The sequence below is a fragment of the Lissotriton vulgaris genome, chromosome 4_1, assembly GCF_964263255.1.
Source record: "Lissotriton vulgaris chromosome 4_1, aLisVul1.2, whole genome shotgun sequence".
NCBI classification, from domain to species: domain Eukaryota; kingdom Metazoa; phylum Chordata; class Amphibia; order Caudata; family Salamandridae; genus Lissotriton; species Lissotriton vulgaris.
This window is the reverse complement of record NC_141691.1, coordinates 1,118,423,844-1,118,447,672: the sequence shown is the minus strand read 5'-3', so window position 1 is coordinate 1,118,447,672 and position 23,829 is coordinate 1,118,423,844. Positions and strand designations below refer to the sequence as shown.

General features: G+C 41.9%; 1 protein-coding gene across 1 annotated transcript in view; it reads left to right on the top strand.

Annotated features, from left to right (window-relative positions):
• LOC147722959 (dynein axonemal heavy chain 5-like) overlaps window positions 1-23,829 on the top strand; it is a 1,378,573-nt gene that overhangs the window by 205,723 nt on the left and 1,149,021 nt on the right. Inside the window, exon 17 of the mRNA XM_086965349.1 lies at window positions 17,325-17,498. Coding sequence (XP_086821475.1) covers window positions 17,325-17,498 — 174 coding nt within the window. The remainder of the gene's footprint in view (window positions 1-17,324; window positions 17,499-23,829) is intronic.

Here is a 23,829-nt window from a genome sequence, read left to right as displayed (position 1 = left end):
GGTCAGGTTTGGCACCAGGGGTGAACTCACGGCGTCATTCGGAGTACAGAGAGGAGTCCGACAAGGATATGTCCTGGCCCCCTTTCTTTTTACCCTTTATACCAACGGGTTGGAACACGTTATGTTACATGGGTGCCAGGACCTACCATTGATAAAAGGTCGACCAATTCCGGCCCTCCTGTACGCGGATGACGCCGTGATCCTCGCACGTACATCTGTTGAACTTCAACATGCAGTGGGTAGATATCGCAGATTCATGGCGAATCTTGACCTTTACATTAATATCAAAAAAACTTTCATCATGTCCATAGGCAGGTGCCGTAAGAAAGTTAGGGACATTTTTGTTGAAAATGTAAAACTTGAATCAACAAAAACTTACCCATACCTAGGAGTCTTGATTGACGATAAATGCACCTGGAAGAAGGCCATTGAGATAAGGAAGTTGCACTTCACAAGGGCCACATCAGCCTTAGCCAGCTTCATACAAAGGTTGGGTGGAAGACCATCGACGGAATTGATAAAAATCTACAAAGCTAAATGTATCAGCGCAGCAACCTATGGAGCGGCGCTGTGGGGTAACGGGAAATTCGAAGCCCTACAGAAAGCTGAGAATAGCTTCCTAAGATTCTTACTTGCCATCCCCCGAAGCTCCTCTACATATAACTGCCACCTAGAGCTTGGTCTCACATATTTAACTGACATAATCAGGCTTCAACCGATGCTTTTATGGCACAGCATCTGGTCCTCCGAAAAAAACACCCTCACTCGAAGGCTGATAGAAGATTGCTTTCTACTAGAAAATTAAATGGCTAACGTACATTAAAAAATTCCTTCAGGATTTAGGCTTGGGTAAATACTATTCTTCCCCCATGAAAATAAGAGAACTACCAAGGAAGGAATTTAAAATAATGTGCCTGAGCCATTTGGAACAACTCAGGCTGACTAACGAGATTGCTAAATCTTCTGTCCAGCAAGGATTATTGATACAATCCACCTTATACATTCAGCCCTATTTAACGTTTGAACACAAGGCCTATGACAGATTCTTGCTGACCCACTTTAGGTGGAATATATTCCACCACCTGGTCTCATTCCCAGATGTGAACACGTGGGAAACACATCTAATAACTTGTCCATGCGACGAGACATCAAACCAGTCCACCATGCATGTCGTTCTCTTTTGCAAATGCTACAAAGAGCCTAGGACTCGCTGGGTGCTCCCATTAGTAAAACATCTGGGTCTAAGAAGGTGTCGCCCAGCCTATATCACCCTACAAATGTTGGTGACACCATACATGGCAGATAATATTGTCAGATTCTTGAAACTCTGCGTTAAACATAGGGCATACTTAAGCTAGCTGAATAAACTGCATTGTACTCCTTTGGCTTGAGAATCAAGAATACTGAGACAACATGTTTATATTTTTAAGCGGCCCCTACCGTTGTACATAATGATATGCAGAATGTGATGTGATATGAAATTGTATTTAGCTATCTTAACGTTTTATACTTTTATGTCATGTTTTTAATGTGCATGAAATGAACTGTACTTTTATGGCTTTCTAAAATGAAACCCGAATAAAGATGATGAATTGAATAATTGAGTCCCGCTCTCACCATGTTGCATCTTGTTACCTCCAAAAACGGCTATTCTGCCCTTTGCGCTGCCTTTCGGTTCACTGCAGCGCCACTCTGCAGAAGCGACCCGTGATGCTTTCAACTGAAATCATCTAATTTTCGGGAGGTAGTGCAGATAATGAAATTGCACAATTGAGCAGCGCTTTTGATGCAGGACTGTTGTCTTCACCCACTGGGGTTTTATATTGAAATTCAAAAGCGCAAACTTTGGGCAGCCTCACATGAGGAAAACTATGTGTTACTACATGGACCATAAGGCCACAGAAGTGACCCTGCCCGCAGGGGGCAGCTCCATAAGTACGAATAGCAGCACACCCTGCCTTGACTTTGCCACAACCAAACGCCACTGAAGAAAGGGAAACCTAAAACGCGTATGGCATAGAGACAATGAAGCCTTTTTTTCACCAAACTTGACTACCGTATTTTATTAATAAATTTGGTGCAACACGAACCTACCTGGAGGCTCTTCCTAAGGGGTAACTCAAGTGTTTGGATTTGTTGCAGCTCGCCCAGCTGCGGGAGAGCCATACTGCTGAATCAGACCCGTGATGCTTTCAACTGAAATCATCTAATTTTCGGGAGGTAGTGTCGATAATGAAAATGCACAATTGAGCAGCGCTTTTGATGCAGGACTGTTGTCTTCACCCACTGGGGTTTTATATTGAAAGTCAAAAGCGCAAACTTTGGGCAGCCTCACAAGAGGAAAACTATGTGCTACTACATGGACCATAAGACCACAGGAGTGGCCACGCACACAGGAGGTAGATCCATAAGTACGAATAGCAGCACACCCTGCCTTGACTTTGCCACAACCAAACGCCACTAAAGAAAGGGAAACCTGAAACGCGTATGGCGTAGAGACAATGAAGCCGGTTCTTCACCAAACTTGACTACCGCATTTTATTAATACATTTGGTGCAACACGAACCTACCTGGAGGCTCTTCCTTAGGGGTAACTCAAGTGTTTGGATATATATATTTATATACAAGTTAAAGCACTCCCACGTCCTTGGAGGGGTGGCTCAATGCCGGCGGAGAATAACTGTGAAATATATGATTTACGAACAAGGGACAGATACTTATATGCACCCTGCTAAAAGACGAGCAATAATAGGCACCCAATGGCCAGTAGGCTGTAACATGGCCATACTTCAGTAGACATGGCACATCGTCACAATCTGGAGATCCCTATTACAGGATGCTGCCATACTACATTACCCACAATATTTACAACAAGGGGTGGTGAGGGACAGAGTCTCTGAATTAAGCAGAAAGCTCTCACCCAGTCAAGAGATCAGGGCTAGATCCAACACCGTTTTTTAGCTCACTGCACCATCCCAGTTTCATCCCCTTTTCTGAATCGTACATTACCCACAAGGCAATAGAGCTAGCAACACAGGTAACAGATAGGATCGGACACTCACACCAGTAAGTACACCCACAAATACGACGGGAATTACTCAAATGGCACTGACATTGGTTTTAATAAGCGCAGCATAAACAGCCGATCTTTGCCCTTATTATTATTAATAAATATGATGCAAAAAAATCTGATACATTAGCGGGGGAACACTGAATAATATGTGCGGACTCTACTATTTTGTTTGTATTCTAGGTGACCTAATTTTACATTAAACCACGTAGTATGAGGCATGTACTCTGTATATATATATATATATATATATATATATTCCTTAGAGTTTCCAACGTTCGACCACAGCATACGAAGCAAACATGGAAAAGGGAATAAAGCCACCAAGTAAGCGCGTTCCAATTTTCAGTGCATTTATTTGTGAATAAGCAGCCCACCAGTCGTCATGACGCGTTTCGCCAAAGCCGAGGCTTGATCACATGTCATGCAAGGAGAGTAGGAGGTGACATATATAGTATGGGTGGTCATGTGACCAGTGCAAAATTACACATTTTTAAAGTCACAGTTGCATGTTTGGTAGTAATGTTGGGCATAGTGCCCTAATTATATACATTCAAAAATCCCTGTTTCCCACACTAAATAACAGTGTGAAAAATGTGTTGATGTGCAAAATACGCAAACAGTTGAATACAATATAACTTATGCTTAGAAAAAATCGTTTTCTAAAAAAACACAAATATATATATATATATATACACACGTCATAGTACAAAAATTAATATATGTACACAGTATAAAACGTAGTATGAGGCATGTACTCTGTATATATATATATATATATATATATATATATATATATATATATATATATATATATATATATATATATATATATGTACACACATTTTATGCATTTGTATTAAACAACTATACAATTAATTAAGTGAGATGAAATGTAAACATCAAGTTTATGTTACTTTCCATGACCTTTTTTGTATGACGGGACTGTCTTTATATATATTTGGTGAAATGTTTTGCAGTGGGCTTGATAGATATAATGGTGATAATACTCCACTCCAAGATGGCCGCGATAATGGGGTCTTGAGTCCTTTGTTTATGTTTTGAGCACCTATCACGTGAAACTTTATTTAATGTTTCGAACACTGGTAATGCAATCACCCGTGACCAAGGCGAAGGTATCGCCGAAACGCGTTGGGGGTTATTTCCGTGTTTATTATCACAATGCTGCATCTGATGAATTTAAGAATATTGGAATGCGCTAAAAGCGGCTACGCGCTGTGAGCCTGAATATATATATATATATATATATATATATATATATATATATATATATATATATATATATATATATATATATATCTGGAACACTCCAAACTTTCTCATGCAAGTAAGGCACTGACTCCGTGAAATAGTTGATTCCAAATAAGTTTATTCACTCATTTAGGCTGCTTGACGCGTTTCGGCGGTAAGCACCCGCCTTGTTCACAACATCTTAACAGACTGTGGTTATATTTATACCCCTTAGTCATTGCATTACATCTGCGCGTTTAACTCCTGTTTTCATGCACATTTTAGCTTGTTTTCACATTTCACACTTGTGTGTAACCCAGTTCCCATGGTAACATGGGGCGACGCCTTAATTAGACTGACATAGAGAAGTTATTTTCACTTTCACAGTTTGCAATTACATCACCCGCCTCCATGCGTTGTTTCGTTTCTATAGAAACCTTCTCGCACCTTGAGCCCAGTGATTTCCTCATTCCTGCTTTGTGTGTGCCTCGCTCTGATGTGACAGGCAGACCTTCGCGCGCTTTACCGTGTTCAAAACTCCCTCGGCGCTGGTGAGTGTGGTACTCTTAAAATATTACATTGTCCGTGGTTTATATTCGCGTGAGGGCACATTGTTTTATTAATCATTGGTGCAGGTTTGCCGTGCTTGCTCCGGTCTCCATATGCTGCTTTACGCGTGTGTGAGCGGGTGCAGTGAGGATGCTACAAGGTTATTCCGAAAACGTTTGTGATAATAATCGGTTCTCTGATCATTAGGCGCGCGGGGTTAACCAGGGAAGTTTAAGCGGGATTATTTGACTTAGTTTACTTGCGTGTGTTAGTGCGTACCCTTGCGCTCGCGTTCGATACTAAAGCCCTTGCCTGTGATTTCTATCAGGTTTTGATCATTGTGTATCGCACTCGCGGTTCAACACTGTTCGCATTTACTCCCAGTGGATAGGCTTAACCATTTATGACAATCGACCGTTATTACATTTAGTACGCTTTATATTTACATCATCTCCCAGTGGACAAGATTATAAGCGTCAGTCAATGCTTTGCGCTACCGGGTACTTACATATATTGCAATAAATTATCTAAACAAATAATGTTCCCACTTGCATTTCATACATTTATGTCTATTCAGATATCAGATATACAATCATTTGCAGACATTACCATTTTATATTATCACATATGTGCGTGTGGTGATTTTCCAAAATGCTGCTATGTCAGGCTAAAACTGGGGTCGTGTTTGTGCTAATATATACAGTGATAGTTATTTTTAAAACTGAACAAAAGATGTTTCCTGGACGGGAGAGAGGAGAGAAGGACAAGCCTTCTCTTGCGGGAACGTCGGGCTTATTTACTGTAATTTAGGACCTTGATTTCCTAATTACAGGTGGACACTGAGAGCTTCATCAGAGTTAAGACCATTCGGTATCTTGGAATTGAGCATTATAATGTACCGTGACTCTAGTCTTCTCAAGCTCTGCAGGCGATTACCTCCTCTGATGTTTTTCGGCACATTGTCAATGACGAAGTATGTTAATACTCCTATGTCCCCTGCATGGGTTGTGTTTATATGCCTGGCCACAGGGTATGCAGGGTCGTCATTGTTCACTGCGCGAAGGTGTTGGAGGACTCTGATATGTACAGGGTGAATGGTGCTACCCACATATCGTTTACCACAAATACAGTTTAGAACATATACTGCATGGTCCGTCTTGCAATTATATTTGCCTCGGATCTTGTATGGCCTCTTCCTAAAGGGTATGTCTACTTTGGTGGTGTTTACCCCATGCTTACAGGCTTTGCATTTTGTACATTTACTGAAACCTTTGATTTTTGACAGCCAATCATCCGGTTTTTTGATAGCCGGTGCATTGCAGACTAGATGATCCCTCATGGATTTAGCTTTCCTAAACGCTATCATAGGCCTGTTTCCACATAGTTCTCCAATTATGGGGTCCCTCCTTATTAGCGGCCAATGTTTGGTCAGTATTTTTCTGACCTGGTTATGGTAGGTGTTGAATCCTGTTATCAGTCTAGGAGGCTCTTGTTTGGGAGTTATCTCTGGGTGTTCTTGTCTTTTGGTAAAAAGGAGATCTTTTCTGTTGGTTTTGCTGCATTTTGTGTCTGCTCTGCTGCAAGTTTTCTGGCTGTACCCTCTCTTTCTCAGTCTTGTAAACAGGTTCTGTTTTGCCTCATCTAATCCAGTCTTAGTACTACAATTTCTTGTCATCCTCAAGCCTTCTGCGTAGGGAATGGATTCCTTTAGGTTCTGAGGATGGAAACTTTGTGCATGAAGCACTGAGTTTCCGGCAGTGGGCTTCCGATATGTTCTGGTTTGGATTCTACCCTGATCTATATATAGTTCTATGTCTAGGAACTGTATTGAGGTGGCGTTTGTAGTGCAGGTGAATTTCAGATTTAGTGCATTTTCATTTAACTCTACAGCAAACAATTCAGCTTCTTCTTTGGGGCCTTTCCACAGTATGAAAATGTCGTCTATATACCGCTTATACATTATCACCTTATTGGAAAATGTGGTTTGGTGCTCAGCCATGAGTATCCGTTCCTCCCACCAGCCCATGTGTAGATTCGCATAGCTGGGGGAGAAACAAGTACCCATAGCTGATCCCTGTATTTGCCTATAATGGAGTCTGTTGAAGATAAAGTTATTGTTAGTCAGACACCACTCCGTCATTTCCAACAACATTTTAGTGTGATTGTAAAGTGCGATAGGTCTCTGCCCTAGAAAGTGTTTCACTGCCCTTAGCCCATCCTGGTGTCTAATGCTGGTATATAAAGATTGTACATCTAGGGTCATAAACACAAAATCATCCTCCCATTGTACATCATATACTTTTCGTAAAAAGTCACTTGTGTCTTTTACGTATGCCGGGAGGGCTTTCACATAGGGTTGCAAAAAATGATCAATAAAAATGCTAGTTTTTTCAAACAGGCTCCCAATAGCCGAAATTATTGGCCTTCCTGGTGGTTTTGTTTCATTTTTATGAATCTTGGGGATGAGATACAGTTGGGGGCATACTGGGTAGTCTGTTTTCAAGTATTCGAATTCTTCCTTGCTCAACAGTCCTGTGCTTTTCCATTTATATAGTTCATTTGTGTATTTCTCCTGTACACTCACCAACTGCGTAGGAGTTATCCTGGTGTAGCATTCCTGGTCTTGCAATTGCAACATTGCCTCATCGTTGTACATTTCTAATGGCCATAGCACAATGTTTCCCCCTTTATCTGACCACCTGATGACAATGTCTGATCTCATTTTTATCTTTTCCATTAGTTTTTCATATGACTCATTTCTGTTCTGATATTTTTTATAGAACTCTTCTGAACTTTTTGTGGACAATTCCTTCAAATCTTTAATTACATAATCTGTAAATAGATCAAGCCCATCCTTCGGCATTGCTGGCATGAACACAGATTTCGGTTTAAAGTTGTTTTTTTCTGTTTTGTAAATATCTATGTCTGCCATTTCTGCAGCCATTCCTGATGATACCAAATCATTTGTGTTGTCTTGCTCAATGTCAATCATGTCTCTCAACGCATTCATGTTTGCCACACTAAGTCCTTGACTGGTTTGGATGTTCATTTCAGTTGTGTCACTTTGGTTTAGTGTATTTGCTAAATATTTCTGAAGTTTCAATTTCCGCATATATTGAAAGAAATCAATTCTGGTTTGGGCATAGTCAAAGTTTGTGTGTGCACAAAAAGTTAGACCCAAGGATAAGATCTCTATTTCCCTTTGCGATAGTTCCATGTTGGAGAGATTAATTACTGTGTTGTCTTTATTTGTTGTGTTTTCTGCCATTATCGTCGGGATTTCTTTTTGTATTGTTTCTTTGTTGTTGCTGTCGTTTTTGTCATTTCTTTGTCTTTTTCCCCACCGTCTGTCTTTTCGGCGGCGGCTTTTTGTTTTTGTTGAGAGTCCTGTCTTGAGGTTGATTTGTTCCTTTGTTGATACGGTATTCTTGGTCTCAATGTTGTGAGGCGCTGTACCCGTAAAAAAGCCAACTCCTGTGCTGGGGTGGGTATTGGTCCAGTGGCTCCCAGAGGATTATTTATCTCATTTTCTGATTCATAATCAGTGCTCAAATCTGGTTCACTTTGTTCTCCAAGTGTTCCAGTGTTGGTCATGTTCTTGGGTAAAGGTTGACTCCGTACTTGGTCATATTTTCTTGCGAATGTGTATATTCTTCCAGTCATGTAGTCTTTCCTGTCCCTTTGAAATTTTATGGCTTTCCTTTCCTTTATTTCTTCCGTGTTTATTATCACGATGCTGCATCTGATGAATTTAAGAATATTGGAATGCGCAAGAAGCGGCTACGCGCTGTGAGCCTGAATATATATATATATATATATATATATATATATATATATATATATATATATATATATATATATATATATATATATATATATATATATATATTACCTACTGGCGATCGCCAGTAGGTATATATAGTTAGGATTTTTTCTCTATGGGATTTTTGAAAATTCTATGTCTAATAACTTTGGCGTTTGTGGACGGAATTGGCTAACATTTTCAGGAAAATGGCACATTTTGTTTCTGAGCAGCCCCTGAAAATTTGGGGGGGTTTCGTCAAGGGGGGGCCGAGAAAAAAGGGGGGTCCCAAAACGCGTTTTTCCCATGTTAATTTCCATAGGGCGGTTGGCCTCACTTTTAGCTCGAACGGCTGAATGGATTTGCACGAAACTTGGCAAAATTGTAGGGACTGTTAGCCCGATGTGCCTTTGCTAGGTCTCAATATATGTGCTCCAGTGGATTTTTTTTTGCGTGGGGAGCGCCCGGTACGCTTTTGTGCAATGGGCGGTGGTAATCTAAATGATGAGGAGGGGGGGGGTGCGGGGGGGGCATCGTTCAAAGCACATCAGCGTGCATAAACACGAAAATGTTTTTATCTACCACGTATTTGACTTATCTCCCTGAGATGCATTCCCTTGTGTTTCGGCAATGGTAGTCTGTTCATTACATAGATCGCCCGAGGGCGGTAGTACAGACCGCGCGTAGGAAAGGGTCAAAAGCCAGGGGTGTAGGAGTATGTAACAAGCGAGTCATTTAATTGAAAAAACTAAACGTGACAACCGGTTGCAGGATCAGTGAATGTTGTTTTTTTAATTGAAAGTATAACAGACGCGTTTTTCCCATGTTAATTTCCATAGGGCGGTTGGCCTCACTTTTAGCTCGAACGGCTGAATGGATTTGCATGAAACTTGGCAAAATTGTAGGGACTGTTAGCCCGATGTGCCTTTGCTAGGTCTCAATATATGTGCTCCAGTGGATTTTGATAAATTAACGTTCAAAAAAATATATATATCTGTGACAGCGCTCCGGGTAGCGCTCCGGTTCGCGTACTTGACGCGAAACGGAACTTCGCGAAGCGAAGCTGATTGGCTCTCCGGTGTCTGTCAACATTCTAAACAGTCCGGAGCGGCCGCCATCTTGTCTCTCGGTAGGATCGAGAGACAAGAGGAGGCCAAAACGAAGGGGGAAATGACCGTATGGGGGCATAGTAGTTCCTCCCTGACCCCCTAGGTTTGATGTGGAGGCTTTAAAAGGGCCCAGTCGAGAGACAAGAGGAGGCCAAAACGAAGGGGGAAATGACCGTAAGGGGGCATAGTAGATCCTCCATGACCCCCTAGGTTTGATGTGGAGGGTTTAAAAGGGCCCGCAGGGCAAAAAAAAAAAAAAAATATTTTTTTTTGCGTGGGGAGCGCCCGGTACACTTTTGTGCAATGGGCGGTGGTAATCTAAATGATGAGGAGGGGGGGGGGGGGGGGGGAGATCGTTCAAAGCACATCAGCGTGCATAAACACGAAAGTGTTTTTATCTACCACGTATTTGACTTATCTCCCTGAGATGCATTCCCTTGTGTTTCGGCAATGGTAGTCTGTTCATTACATAGATCGCCCGAGGGCGGTAGTACAGACCGCGCGTAGGAAAGGGTCAAAAGCCAGGGGTATAGGAGTATGTAACAAGCGAGTAATTTAATTGAAAAAACTAAACGTGACAAACGGTTGCAGGATCAGTGAATGTTGTTTTTTTAATTGAAAGTATAACAGGATCAGTTACAATAAAATCGTCTATACGCACACCATGGGCGAGTATCATGGGTAACATTACTTCAAAGCTTTATTAATACAATAATTAATAATGAAAAATCGACATCAATAGGGTTGTCCGTATTCCCAGTCAGTACCCTTCCCCGCCGGCCATGTGCACAAAGACCGCATACATCCCCCATAACGTCAAGGCTAATTAACTAGAACGTCATAAGGAGTTGCAAGTCGCTCCCATACTGGCGCCATTTTGGTCGAGGCCAGGCAGGTCCAGAGTATAGTTCAATGTCTCCAATATGTAGCGGCAGGACCAGAATCCCTTTCGTCAGTTCTGGCTTCGTCATTACGAGCACTAGAAATCAAGACATTCTGGGCAATACCACCCTTGACGCAGCCTTTTATGCTACAAGATGGTGTCTTCCATTCAGAAAATATTGTTGGCAGCATTTTGAAAGGAAAGATAAACGGACGTTCTCCTAGTGAGTCTCACATTGTTACATTTATGAAGAATGTTGAAGAGTAGTATGTTGAAAATCTGAAGCCATCGTTCTACAAACTCTCAACCAGCCTTGAATGGAAAAATCCTGAAGAATGTACAAACTGAAAACCAGTTTTTGTTTGCATAGCATCAGCAGCAACACTTGAGTCAGCTTTGTGTGAAGCCGCCATCTTGATCCAATCAATACCGTCCCCTTGCACACATTCAGGGACCAAGCTGCAGGACGTGTCTTCAGGTCAAACGGATTGTGGGACAAGGTCCAGAATGGAAGAGTCACCAAAAGGCAAAAAGTTCCGCCAGACCCCGGGAGCCAGCCGCCTATGTCGGGGGCGATCTTAGGCCACACGAGGGCAACAAGACTTGGGGAGGGGGCAGGAGCCAAGTGCCCCCTCCCAGTCCTCGCCACCACACTGCCCCTCTGGGGGCCTCCGTCAAGCGGTTCAGGGAGGCACCGCATCACATTGCTTTCCAATGCAGTCAGGTCCTCAAACAGCCCCCACTTACTTTGAGAATAGTGAAGCTGCAGCAGGTGCAAATGAGCTTCAGACAGTGTTACAAGCACTGCTCGGAACACTCAACTATGGCACCCAACATCCAGGACTTATGCCATTTGTGCAAGGCAGTGACATTGAAGCATCTCAGGGACCAAGCAACATACCATATCCAGAGTCCTTCCTACAGCCTCTGCCTTCCCTTTACCTAGTTATGGTTCTTTCACTCCCACTCCAGGCTTTTAGTCTGTGGATGGAAAACCATGAACCTACACTCACCTATGAAAATCTTACTATTGATGCTTGACTGAGGCCAAGGAGATCAGAGTGCATGTCTGTGTAAGGTGATATACCTCTGGGGAGACAAGGTCCAGAATGGAAGAGTCGCTGTATCGCAAGAGTGGGTGAAATTTAGCCGGATGGCGGGTGAGACGCTGTAATAGCAAGAGCTGGCCGAGAGAGACTTGGGGAGGGGGCAGGAGCCAAGCGCCCCCTCCCAGTCCGTGCCACCACACCGCCCCTCGGGGGTCTCCATCAAGCGGTTCAGGGAGGCACCGCAGGCAGCTGTTCTTCAGATCAGTGGCTCTCACCGGCAAGGCTCCCCTCCTTTAGCAGCGATCGTTGGCGCTGTGGTTGCGGCCGGAGGCCCCGTCTAGTCAACGCCCCGGCCTCTCCATGTCGTAGGCTGCAAGAGTGGTCGCAACTCAGCTGGCCGAGCGAGACTTGGGGAGGGGGCAGGAGCCAAGCGCCCCCTCCCAGTCCGCGGCACTACAGCGCCCCTCGGGGCCTCCGTCAAGCGGCTCAGTGAGGCACCGCAGGCAGCGGTTCTTCAGATCACAACAGAGTCTCATGCTCGATCGATTGAGCTGGCCGAATCAGGCAACAAGAAGGGGAGGTGGTACTCTCTTCCTAGGAGGTGGTGGTGGTGGTGGGGATGCACCAGCTGAAGCTACAACACTTGCTATTGCTAAGTGATGAAAAAAGGTCTTCCTCTCACAAATATGAAAGTCAGAGTGAGGAAACAAGGAGGGGTTTTCATCATTTGGGACAAAAAATAGTTCTCAACCAATGAAAAGTGTTATTTTTAGGTCACATGACCTAGCCTTACATCATTAGGAACCCAAAAGTGAAATGAACCAATGAAAAGTTTTATTAACAAGTCACATGACCTGTTATGCTTACGTTACGCGCTCCGCGCCGCGCCCCGGATCGCTTCCGGGTAGCTGCTTTTCGCGCCTCGCACACCGGAGCACTTCCGGGTGCGCTAACGCGGCGCGTCATATGACAGAAGGGACAGGCAACAAGAACCATCAGTCAAAGAGGGGAGGGCAAGTTCTTCTCTACCGGGTCACGTTGGGGCTCCACCAGAACTGATCGAATTGGTAGTCTACAGTGTTTCTGGATGTTTCAGACTGAAGCTGGTGTCAGCATGAGAGCATTCCGTGGCTACGTCGTGGCCATTCCGCGAGCAATCATGGCAGTCGCTCCCCACCGGAAGTCTGCGGGAGTCGGGGGCCCCGGTGACTCTTGTAGAATCTTCAAGGCTGAGGGGACGCTTTTGGGAATGGGGCCCATGCCCTAGCAGTCAAGCGTCCGAGTTCCAGGGTTGCCCAGAGCCATCCTTGCAGGCCAGGCCCAAGTCTGTGGAGCCGACCGCCATTTCCTGAGCTCCGTGGCAGCCGCCTCTCGCTGTACTGCAAGAGTGGGTGCAATTCATCCGGATGGCGGGTGAGACGCTGTAATAACAAGAGCAGGCGCAATTCAGCTGGCCGAGCGAGGCCCTGTGCCGCAGGAGCGGGCGCAACTCAGGTGGCTGAGTGAAGCGCTGGGGTGTAGCTGAGAAACCTCCACCTGGGGAGGTGGGGGAGGCTCGTTCGCACCGCCTCTCCATTCCAGTGCACCCCACGCCGTCTCCTGGCGCAGGTATATGTGATGGTTGGACCAGGGCACCGCAGGACGTGTCTTCAGGTCAAACGGATTGTGGGACAAGGTCCAGAATGGAAGAGTCACCAAAAGGCAACAAGTTCCGCCTGACCCCGGGAGCCGACCGCCTATGTCGGGGGCGATCTCAGGCCACACCAGGGCAACAAGACTTGGGGAGGGGGCAGGAGTCAAGCGCCCCCTCCGAGTCCGCGCCACCACACCGCCCCTCGGGGGCCTCTGTCAAGCGTCTCAGGGAAGCACCGCAGGCCGCGGTTCTTCAGATCAGTGGCTGTCAGCAGCGATCGTTGGCACTGTGGTTTAGGCCGGAGGCCCCGCCTAGTCAACGCTCCGGCCTCTCCATCTCGTGGGCCTCAGAGTAGTCGGGGAGAAATCCCGGGAACGGCGGCATGCATTTGGATCGATGTTGCAGCAGGCTGCCATGTAAATATTTATTTAATAAAACGTTTTACCCTGTTACGTTGCTGGTGTGTTGTATATATTTATAATATTTGCATAGGGTTTGTCGTTGTTTTGGGAGGGGTGGGCGGCGGAGCCGAGCTGTCTTGCAGCCATCATGGCGTTGAGCTCAGTTCCTCTCACTAGTTTCATATTTCTCATGAGGGGTTGTTCCTAATGTTTCTATTTTAGCGAGGTCAAAAAGAGATCCCAATAGTGGCCTACTGATTTTGCTTGATTCCTTTTGTTGTTTCTAACAATTTTTCACTATCTGCAAAGACTAAGCAGAGTATTGCGACTCTGTGCTTGTTTGTAAATAGAGAATGAACCAAAGAGAACCAATTCTAAAACAGTAAATGCTTGGATAACAATCAATCAAATGGAGAGGGAAGCAGGCACGACGGATTACAACGGGGGCAAAGGCCTGCGTTACCTACCCTTCACTATCTGCAAAGAGAGAATACTCCTAAAAGAAAAGGGGGGGGGGGTGCAGCGTTCAAAGCACATCAGCGTGCATAGACACGAAAATGTTTTTACCTACCACATACTTGACATTTTAAAGCTTTTGATATTTGCTATTAAAAAAACATTGAAATTCACTGAAAAAACCATAGGTAATAGACCATATATAGTTAGGAATTAGCATTTACAAAACCTTGAAAATTCACTGAAAAAACCATGGGTTATAGACCATATATAGTTAGGAATTAGCATTTACAAAACCTTATTTTACTCACACAAAACCATTGAAATTACATATATAGTTAGTTGCACTAACTATATATCGCGCACCCGCAATCCACTGCTGATGATGTCACATATTACATCATTCATGACATGGTCAGTGACATCACTGATGACATCACTGATGACAACTCAAATGGCATCACTGACAACATCACTGATAATATCATTCATGTGATAATACGATGAACCTCTTCAGACTCTAATATAACCTTAGATACAATCAGTGTAAACAGACACTCACAGATTGTCACTCATCCATGGAGTTACTCATACATCTAGTCAGTCATGCAAAGAATCAATCACACCTCCATTTCCTCAACTATACAGTTATACACACCTTACTAATTCAAACATATACTAACACATATTTACTCTCCTATACGATCCCTGATACAAGTTCACAATGATCCATACAGCCACTCACACATTCATTGGCTCTTATGCACGGTTATATATGTCAACTCTCACATGTACTGTGTTTTACATATGTACTTACTTTGACATGTTGCACTGAGATATCCATTCACTCACCAATACACTCATGCACACAGTCAACCGCCCATGCAGCTGTTTCCACATGCACTTTTGAACCCATACATCTAGTGAATCAACTGCTCACACATCTATGCACAGAGTCATACACCTCCCAGCCACTCACACACATACTCAGTCTCCCATACAAATACTTGGGCAACCAATGAATATCCCATATAGTTACTCATATAGCTACTGATTAACACATTCAGCAGTTTACAGAACAACAGACATAATGATGCACAAATTAAGACAGTTTAGTCACTAACCCATGCACTCAGTGAGACACATTTAATCATTCTCTCATACAGTCAGTCATGCACCTACTAAATCCTTCATCCAGACACTTATACATCCACTCATTCTTCAATATGTAAGACATATTTTAACTTTACAGAAACATACAGTCATTGGATAATGTCATCAGTGATGTAATTTGAGTTGTCATCAGTGATGTCATCAGTGATGTCACTGACCATGTCATGAATGATGTAATATGTGACATCATCAGCAGTGGATTGCGGGTGCGCGATATATAGTTAGTGCAACTAACTATATATGGAATTTCAATGGTTTTGTGTGAGTAAAATAAGGTTTTGTAAATGCTAATTCCTAACTATATAAGGTCTATAACCCATGGTTTTTTCAGTGAATATATATATATATATACTACAATAACTTGAATAATTATCAATTACTAAATAATTCTTATTCAATTATTAGTTACCTTCCCACCTGTACCACTACAAACCTAGCAGGCCACACCGAAAATATAACTAAATAAATGTATTTCATCATTTATATATTTATAATTCAAATAATTATTTTACAAATAATAATTAATAGTTATTTATTACTTAGTTAACTTTCCACCCTAAATCCTACAGATCTAACATCCCACAACTAAAATATTAGTAAAATAAATCAGTATACAATATTTCACACAATTAAAAATAAATTAAATAATTAATTACCAATTCATATTAAATTGTTAGTTGATTGTTATTTAGTTACCTTCCCACCCAGACCCCTTCAATCCTAACAGACCACAAATGAAACATTAGTAAAATAAATAAGTATTCTCTAAATGTCATAACTAAGATCAGCTCAATAATTAATTGATGATTAACCATTACATTTTAATTAATTATTACTTAACTAACTTCCCACCCTAAACCCAAAAAACCTAGCAGCCAGCAATTACCATATAATGGAAATAAATATTACATAATTTACCCAATAAATATCAATCATATAATTAAATAAAATGTATTGAATAATTCATAATTATTTTTACCTTATACACTTCCCACCATAGTCCCCCAACAACCCACTGCAACACTATAAATCACTATAGAAAAGAAATAAAACATTTAAAATCTCTTAAAATTACAAGCTATATTTTAAAGAATGAATAGCATTTATATAAACAATAGTAACATAAAATTAATATATCAACTAAACCATATTCAAATGATTTCAGCCATTATATTATTGAAAATTATATTAAAAAATCAATATTATTTAAAACAATATCACTTACCTCGAAAAACAATATTCTTGTCAACTTTATTAGTGCACCTGGATATTTGTGTGTCACAATCTTCAATTTCCAATATTTCTGTCTCCTGATATTTTTTAATCTGTATCTCGTCCAAACACTGTTTAAAAACTGAACCCACATGCCATAAAAACTCTCAATAAAATATAAAAGAATTGCTTTAAAAAGTCCACAAATATGGCTTAGAATCCATTTAACAAAGCTAAAAGACCAATCTAAAGTAAATTGCTCCCACCCTTTTTTAAAAGTCATTTGCATTTTTGAACTTCATAATTCATCTGACACTCTCCCTCGTCTGTGGAGACATTATTGCTCTAGGATAGTGTACAGATAACTATGCTTTGCTTTAAGACCCCTTCCATCAATCTGAGTAGCTGTCATCTGCGTCCTGTTGACAGCGTGAAGGTGCTTGCTTTGATCATTCGCATTATTTTGAGAGAATTGCTCTATGATAAGAATGATCTGATAGGGACGCGAGTGCCAGATGACACAACAAATGCTAGACTTTACAGGTATGCTATTTTGTTAGAACTTAATAGATTTTACATGGGCATTATACTATTGAGCATTCCGTTTCAGGAATGCCAAATAAATACACAGCAAAATAAGGTGAATTGAGTTGATACTAAATAATATGAAGCCCCTAGTTTCTCATTGTAGTGATGTTTTATTGTCTAACAGCGTTCTCTGTTTTTGCCTCCAAAGACAGAACAGATGCTTGGGCTGTTGATGAAGTTCGAGCGCATTGGCAAAGACCATCTTGATTTCACAGACAAATACATGATAATCTTGCAAAGATACGGTCGGGATTTGGAAATGGTCCGAAAACTATACCAGAAACAAAAGGACAACCCCCCTACACCCCGCAATGTTCCTCCTGTAAGAAGCAACAACTTCTTAAAAGAGTATATTTTATCATTAATAGAAAACAAGTATTATCTGCCAATATTTAAAATATTGCTCAAATACATTCACATTCGATAGGTTATTGTAGATTTAACTACTACATTCAAGTACGTTTTGTGTGATTTGTTTTAATGTTTTCCATTGAGTGATATTTGGAAAATCCTATTCTCCCAACTCTTTATTGGATTTCTCAAACGTATTCTCGCAGTGTTTCAATTATTTGATGTTTTAATGTTGCCATGACTTATGAACTGTACTAAATGAATATTTGCAGATATTTGTGTTTTAACATGATACATTAGTTGAGTGAATAGCTATCAGCAGCTCACTCATAAGGATTATTCATAGCTAGTGTTGTTTATTGAAACAGATTGCTTCTGTTAACTTTGAATCTGGCACTTTTCATCTAAAGAATTGCCTTGTTAACTCTTTTCTCTCGGATGCTGAAATGAATATGATATTAATGAAGATACACGATGCACAATTTCTGTATTGTAAAATTAGGTGAATGCATTTGCCTGATTGTATTTTTTAACGATAATAATGTTTTTGTTTGGATTCCCCCTTAAGAATCTTCTTCTTTACACTATTCGCCTAAATGAATGGGTAAAACATCAAGTTAGGACAGCATAGTTTTTCCATAAAAGATTTAATAATAGTTTTATAATACAGCAGGGGACATTTTTATCACTTTGCTCTGTTTGGTAGAAAGGTCCACAGGGGCGTGAACAGTCATTGTCTTGTAGTTTGTCACCTAGCTGTCTGATACACCAATTCCCTCATGTTCCATTACTTTCAAGGGTTTATATTACTTGATCTATTTCCCCAAGATCCCTTTGTTCCTTCTCCTGGTACTCATATGTGTGACTCCTCTTTGGTTACACTCAGCCCTCTCATCTCTGCCATCTTCTGTAAAGCTTCTTTGTTAGGTGCTTTGCCTAATAGCTGGGAGATTGTAAAAATTGGGTTGCAGAGGTAATGTCGCCATACGAATGTGAAACTGTTAAAACAAAAATCTGGCTGGCCATCCTCTTTGGCAGTCTGAGTGACATTTGTTCCATATTTCATACCAGTGTAGTAAGAAAAAGCTCAAGACACAATCACATATTCAATTTCCTTTTCTGTTCAGTTTTTCAGGGATGTGTTCCTACTGGGGTTATCAGACTCCAACTACAGTCAGTTTATGTGACTCACAGTCTGGAAATTTTACAGGACAACCCTAAGTCAAATAATTACTTAAGGCTTTTGAGCACTGAAGAACAGTGATAAGCCATGTGGCAACAGGTCTGCTTTGTACCGCAAGAGGAAGATTATTTCCCCTTCAGCCAAGGTGATTTTCCTATTTGCAATTACTGCTGCCGAGTGGAAGAATAAGGGCCCTGGTACTCCTAAAATGACCCCTGGGTGTAGGGACACTTGGGCCAGGGTCAAAGCTTCCCTTTTCTGATTTCATCTCAAAACTGGCTTCCTCAAGTTGAAACGAAAGCTTTAAGCTAAACAAGCATTGGCATAGCCAATAGGTCTCGCCATTTGGACATTATAACTGTTTATCCATGCAACAGTCGATGTTGCACCAAGGACATTGTGTAGCAAAATTAAATACGTATAAGGTCCCAAAGGTGAGACCTATTGGCTATGGAAATGCTTGTGTTATCGATGTTGTTTCACTGGAAGAGAAAAACTGAATTCTTTTCTTTAAAATGGCCTATAAAGAATTCATTAACCGCATCGCTGCGGCGGTCATTTTTGCGCTGCGCAGCCTTTTTACAAAAGCCGCGTTACATGACGAGCTCAGCTCGTCATCCGCACACGCCCCCCGTGGCTGATGACGAGCTGAGCTCGTCATCAGCATCGAAGGGGTTAAACACTGCTTTTCTTCGTGGTAGTTTCTTTATACAGGAATTTATTCTTAAGAATGTTTTCTCACTGACATAATACTAAATAAAAGGCTGGTTGCCCTGGTTATAAGTCTGCGGAAGCAGCCTGAAATTTATAATCAGATTTTGTTTCGCAAACGTTACACTAAGTGACCAGCAGATATAAAACGTCAACGTCTCAAATAGCGTGAAATATTTATTCCCATTTTGTTTACAGCTACCCTGCCTGGGTTGCAGCATTTTATTTAAAGAATCATAGTGCATTAAACCTGTTTGGAAATTAGAATAAATATTGCAATTGCATTATATATCCTTAAAATGGCAAAAGACTAATTACACATTCACCCTACTACTTCAATATTGAGAAAGGAAAACTAGTACGAAAAACAAGAACTGGGAAAACCTTCTTTTATAAGCAGACTCCTTAAAAATCACACGTTCAACCCTGTGAACAGACACCCTATATAATCTTCCTTGCGGAAAGTACAGATGATTACAGCACACAAATGATAGTTTTGACCTGCAGGTGGCGATAGGTGACCACGTTCAGAAATTTCTATCACTAATATCCACGATTTGAAAGTATCCAAAAGTGTGATAAGGGACACGCAACGATGTCAGCATTTGAAAACTATATTATGCAGCAGGAATTGTAAAACTATGGGACGTGCGCTGGGGCGGCGTGCCATCACACAGAAACCCCACGCTTGAAATTTTTTTAAAGCTGTGCATGAATTAGTGAATAACTAAGGCTTTGAAAGCAAAGCGGATATTTCAAAGCACATTTACTAATGCTGATATTTTAAAACAATGTGGATATAAGGTTAAAATTTGTCAGAAGCACATTGACTAATGCTGACAGGTGTGTGCGTGTATGCATGCTCGGCACGTGCTGCGCACTCCCGCAAGGCGTATGCCTCCACAAGCATGAGTATGTGCTTGGAAAAAGAGCTGCATGAGGGCTAAAGGTCTCCCAAGCAGTGCATGTGCACTGATTAGGTGAGACCTAAAAATGACTCTCTATTTACTAATTATTGGAAGAGCCTCACATATGTATTTGCAAAGAACAGTTCAAATATATCCATGTTTGTAGCTTTTGGTACAGCAGACAAACATAAGAGGATCGCCCAAGCCTATTAGATGCCTTTACTTTACAGTTTCCAAATCTGAAGAGTACCCTGGAGTCTCACTTCTAGCAGAGGCCTAGCTGACTCCTGGGCAGAAGCTCAATGGGTTGCTCTGTAAAACATACACAATACCAGTATGTGGGCATCCTTCACACATACATTCAGCACTATTGGTTGATCATTAGTTGATACAATTCAGAGAATTGTTCCTTTGTTTCGAGTTTCAAGATGTGTAAGGTATAAGAGCATAGTCCCTAAAATCCACATTGGTGCAACAGCAAATAAGGAGTATTCTCATGTTTCGGTGTGGCGCCAGAATATTGTGTTCGGAATATTGTCCTACTTAAATATTGTGCCTTAAATATTGTTTACAAAAATATTGCTCATTTGAGTTAATAATAGCTATTCTACACCCAATGGGATGATATTTTTGTAAAAGGTATTTAGGCCACAATATTTATAAGAAACGATATTCTTTCCTTGGCTTTTTGACATAGAACCCATGTTATTGGGTATGAACAGCTTAGCAAATCCTTATTAACAGGTAAGTTTTACCGAGGAAAATGGACAAGGTGATAATGGCACGATTACTTAGCAGTAATCTTCATTACTCTGAGTCGTATATCCGGGTCTGGTGGCTCAGTGGATTGCATCTAATGCCAGGAGCCTGTGTTCGACCTCATAGTCACAGATTCATATCCCGGTTGGACCACTCAGACTGTCATCCATCTGAGGTTGATAAAATGTGTACCATTGAGTTGGGTAATAGTAAACATCTGTTATTCAGTGCCAAGATACATACGGTGAACATGCGCTTTACAAGTACACGTGTTATGTTATACTCCTTTGTCACAACCCTTCAATTTTCTCTTTCCCTGAACCTTTGGCCGGCCGGGTGAGAGACATATTGCTTATGTAGAGCACGGGATTTTCAATTAGAAGGCTCATTGTTTAATGGAAAGTAAGGTGGGGAATGAGGAAGCAGTTGAAAAAGTAAATTCAGTTTTGAGGGCACCAAACCTGGCTTACATTAGAAAAATACTTTCATGTTTTGTTTTTAGCCCGAAACTACATTGTTCTGACTCATTTACATAAAGAGTCTAATAACAATATTTAGCATTTGTAGTAAAGTTGATCACCAGCAAGCAGCATGTAAATATCTTTCTGTTCCATAAAGTGTCCTTAGAACATGGAAAAGAACTTTATCCTCATAACATTTTTTAGCAAAAGTTCCTAGCAAAGCACGTACAATCGTATTAAGGATTTGCAGGCGTTTTTCTGACCATGCTTATATTGTTTGATGGAAGCATAAATAAGCTGCATAAGTGTCCTAAATTATGAGAGATGGCTAACTGGTAAAAGGAAATTCAAATCTTTTTGTACCAGTTTAATGAATAAAAACCAGGTATTGCTTGGAAGAGAAATATTCAGTGATGGCTGGTGCAGGTATGAGTGGTACGGAGGGGCAAGGGGGAGGAGGAGAGTCGACAAACGACGACATGGGCAAATAAAACAATTGTAATAGAAAAATGGCTACCTTGCACTCACCGCATCGCTGACTCGGCATTGCGGTGAGCGCAAGGCAGTGTGGTTTTCTTCTTTTTTTTAATCTTATTTTATCTCGTTGTCATCTGTCGACCCCACCCCACCCCACCGACTCACCGCTCTTACTTGCACCGGCCATCACTGGAAATAATATTGAGAGTCAAGTCCTTATTTCAGCAGTTTTACTTGCTCTTGTTAAGACATTCCACTGACTGATCAAAAACATGACTGCCACTGTTTGTAGAAAATCACTAGTGTTTTAGGCCAGATTTACTAACATTTTGCATCATGGTTGCACCTATTTGTGGCACATCCATGACGCAAAATGCTAGTTGATATTTACAAAGCCACACAAGGGGCAATTTGTGCTGCCTTATGTGACTTGTAAAAATATTTTAATTCAGTACAGTTACTTGCACTGCATTGCGTTACATTTCAGCCTGGGAGGCGTACAATGGGTGTAATATGGGTGTTCCCATGCATCCACCTATGGATTTCACACAGTCCCAGATTTACAAAGGTTTGTAAACCTGCGGTTGCATGACATCGCTATGCCTCTATCCTCCCCAAGTTCCTATATCTCTTTAAAAACATTCCTATCCCTCTTACAAATTGGTTTTTCGAGACACTTCGCACCTATCTCATTCGTTTGACATGGGGAGGGAGCAGACCTATGGTCCGTTGGGAGGTGAAGACGCTCCCTTATGACAGGGGAGGATTTGGGGTCCCCAACCTACACTTATACTACTTAGTGGCGCACTGCAGCTATGCGCATTCCTTGTTTCACCATGATGCTAGAATCCCATATTTGCGTCCAGAGGCGGATCTGGTCTTACCCAATGCACTTAACACAATACTTCCCTTGGGCTTCCCACGAGACCCTACTGACATCCAAACGGTCTCCACCACTAGCTGGGCCTGGCAGATGCCGATTAGGATCACAGGCTCCCCTGTGTTGTACTCTCCTGGTTTACTGATCGCCAACCATCAATGGATTCCCTTCACAGGCAGAGTGAATGTGAAACGCATTCTTTCCAAATTCGACCTCCTCAAAATTGGGGATTTGTATATAAATGGGCATGTTTTCTCTGTTACGGAAGGTGCCAAATTTGATGGCGCCACTTTCAAGGATAAATTTGTACTTAATCGCATGAGATCTGTGTTGAGGGCAGTTGTCCCTGGATTCCCCTTAGAGCCGGATTTGTTTGCCCCTCGTTCCGCTGTTTTAGATAGGGAGGAGGGGAAACATCTAGTCTCCAAAATGTACAGGGATTGTGCGGATATGATCCCCGTAAACAATTCCAAGCTTAGGGCCTCCTGGGAGGCAGAACTGGGACACCCCATTCAAGATGACCAGTGGGAGGTGTGCTGCAGCCAGACCAAGGAGGTGTCCCTAAACAGCCGTCACAAACGGATTCACTTTAAATTTTTGCGTAGAATCTACATGACCCCTGTGATGGCGCACAAGCTGGATCCTGAATGGTCTCACTGTTGTTTAAAATGTAATTCCCCACTCGCTGACTTTGCCCACCTCACTTGGAATTGTGGCAAAATCAAAGCCTATTGGGCCACAATGTTTCAGACATTAGCAGAAATAACAGATTTGGACATCACACCCACACCAGAGGTCGCACTGCTGGGTTATGTAAAAAACATCCCGAGGGCTGTGCGGCGGTTTACCGCGATAGGGCTACTTCTGGCTAAGAGAGAAATAGCACTCAAATGGGGGCGTAAAACTGCACCAACATTAAAGGA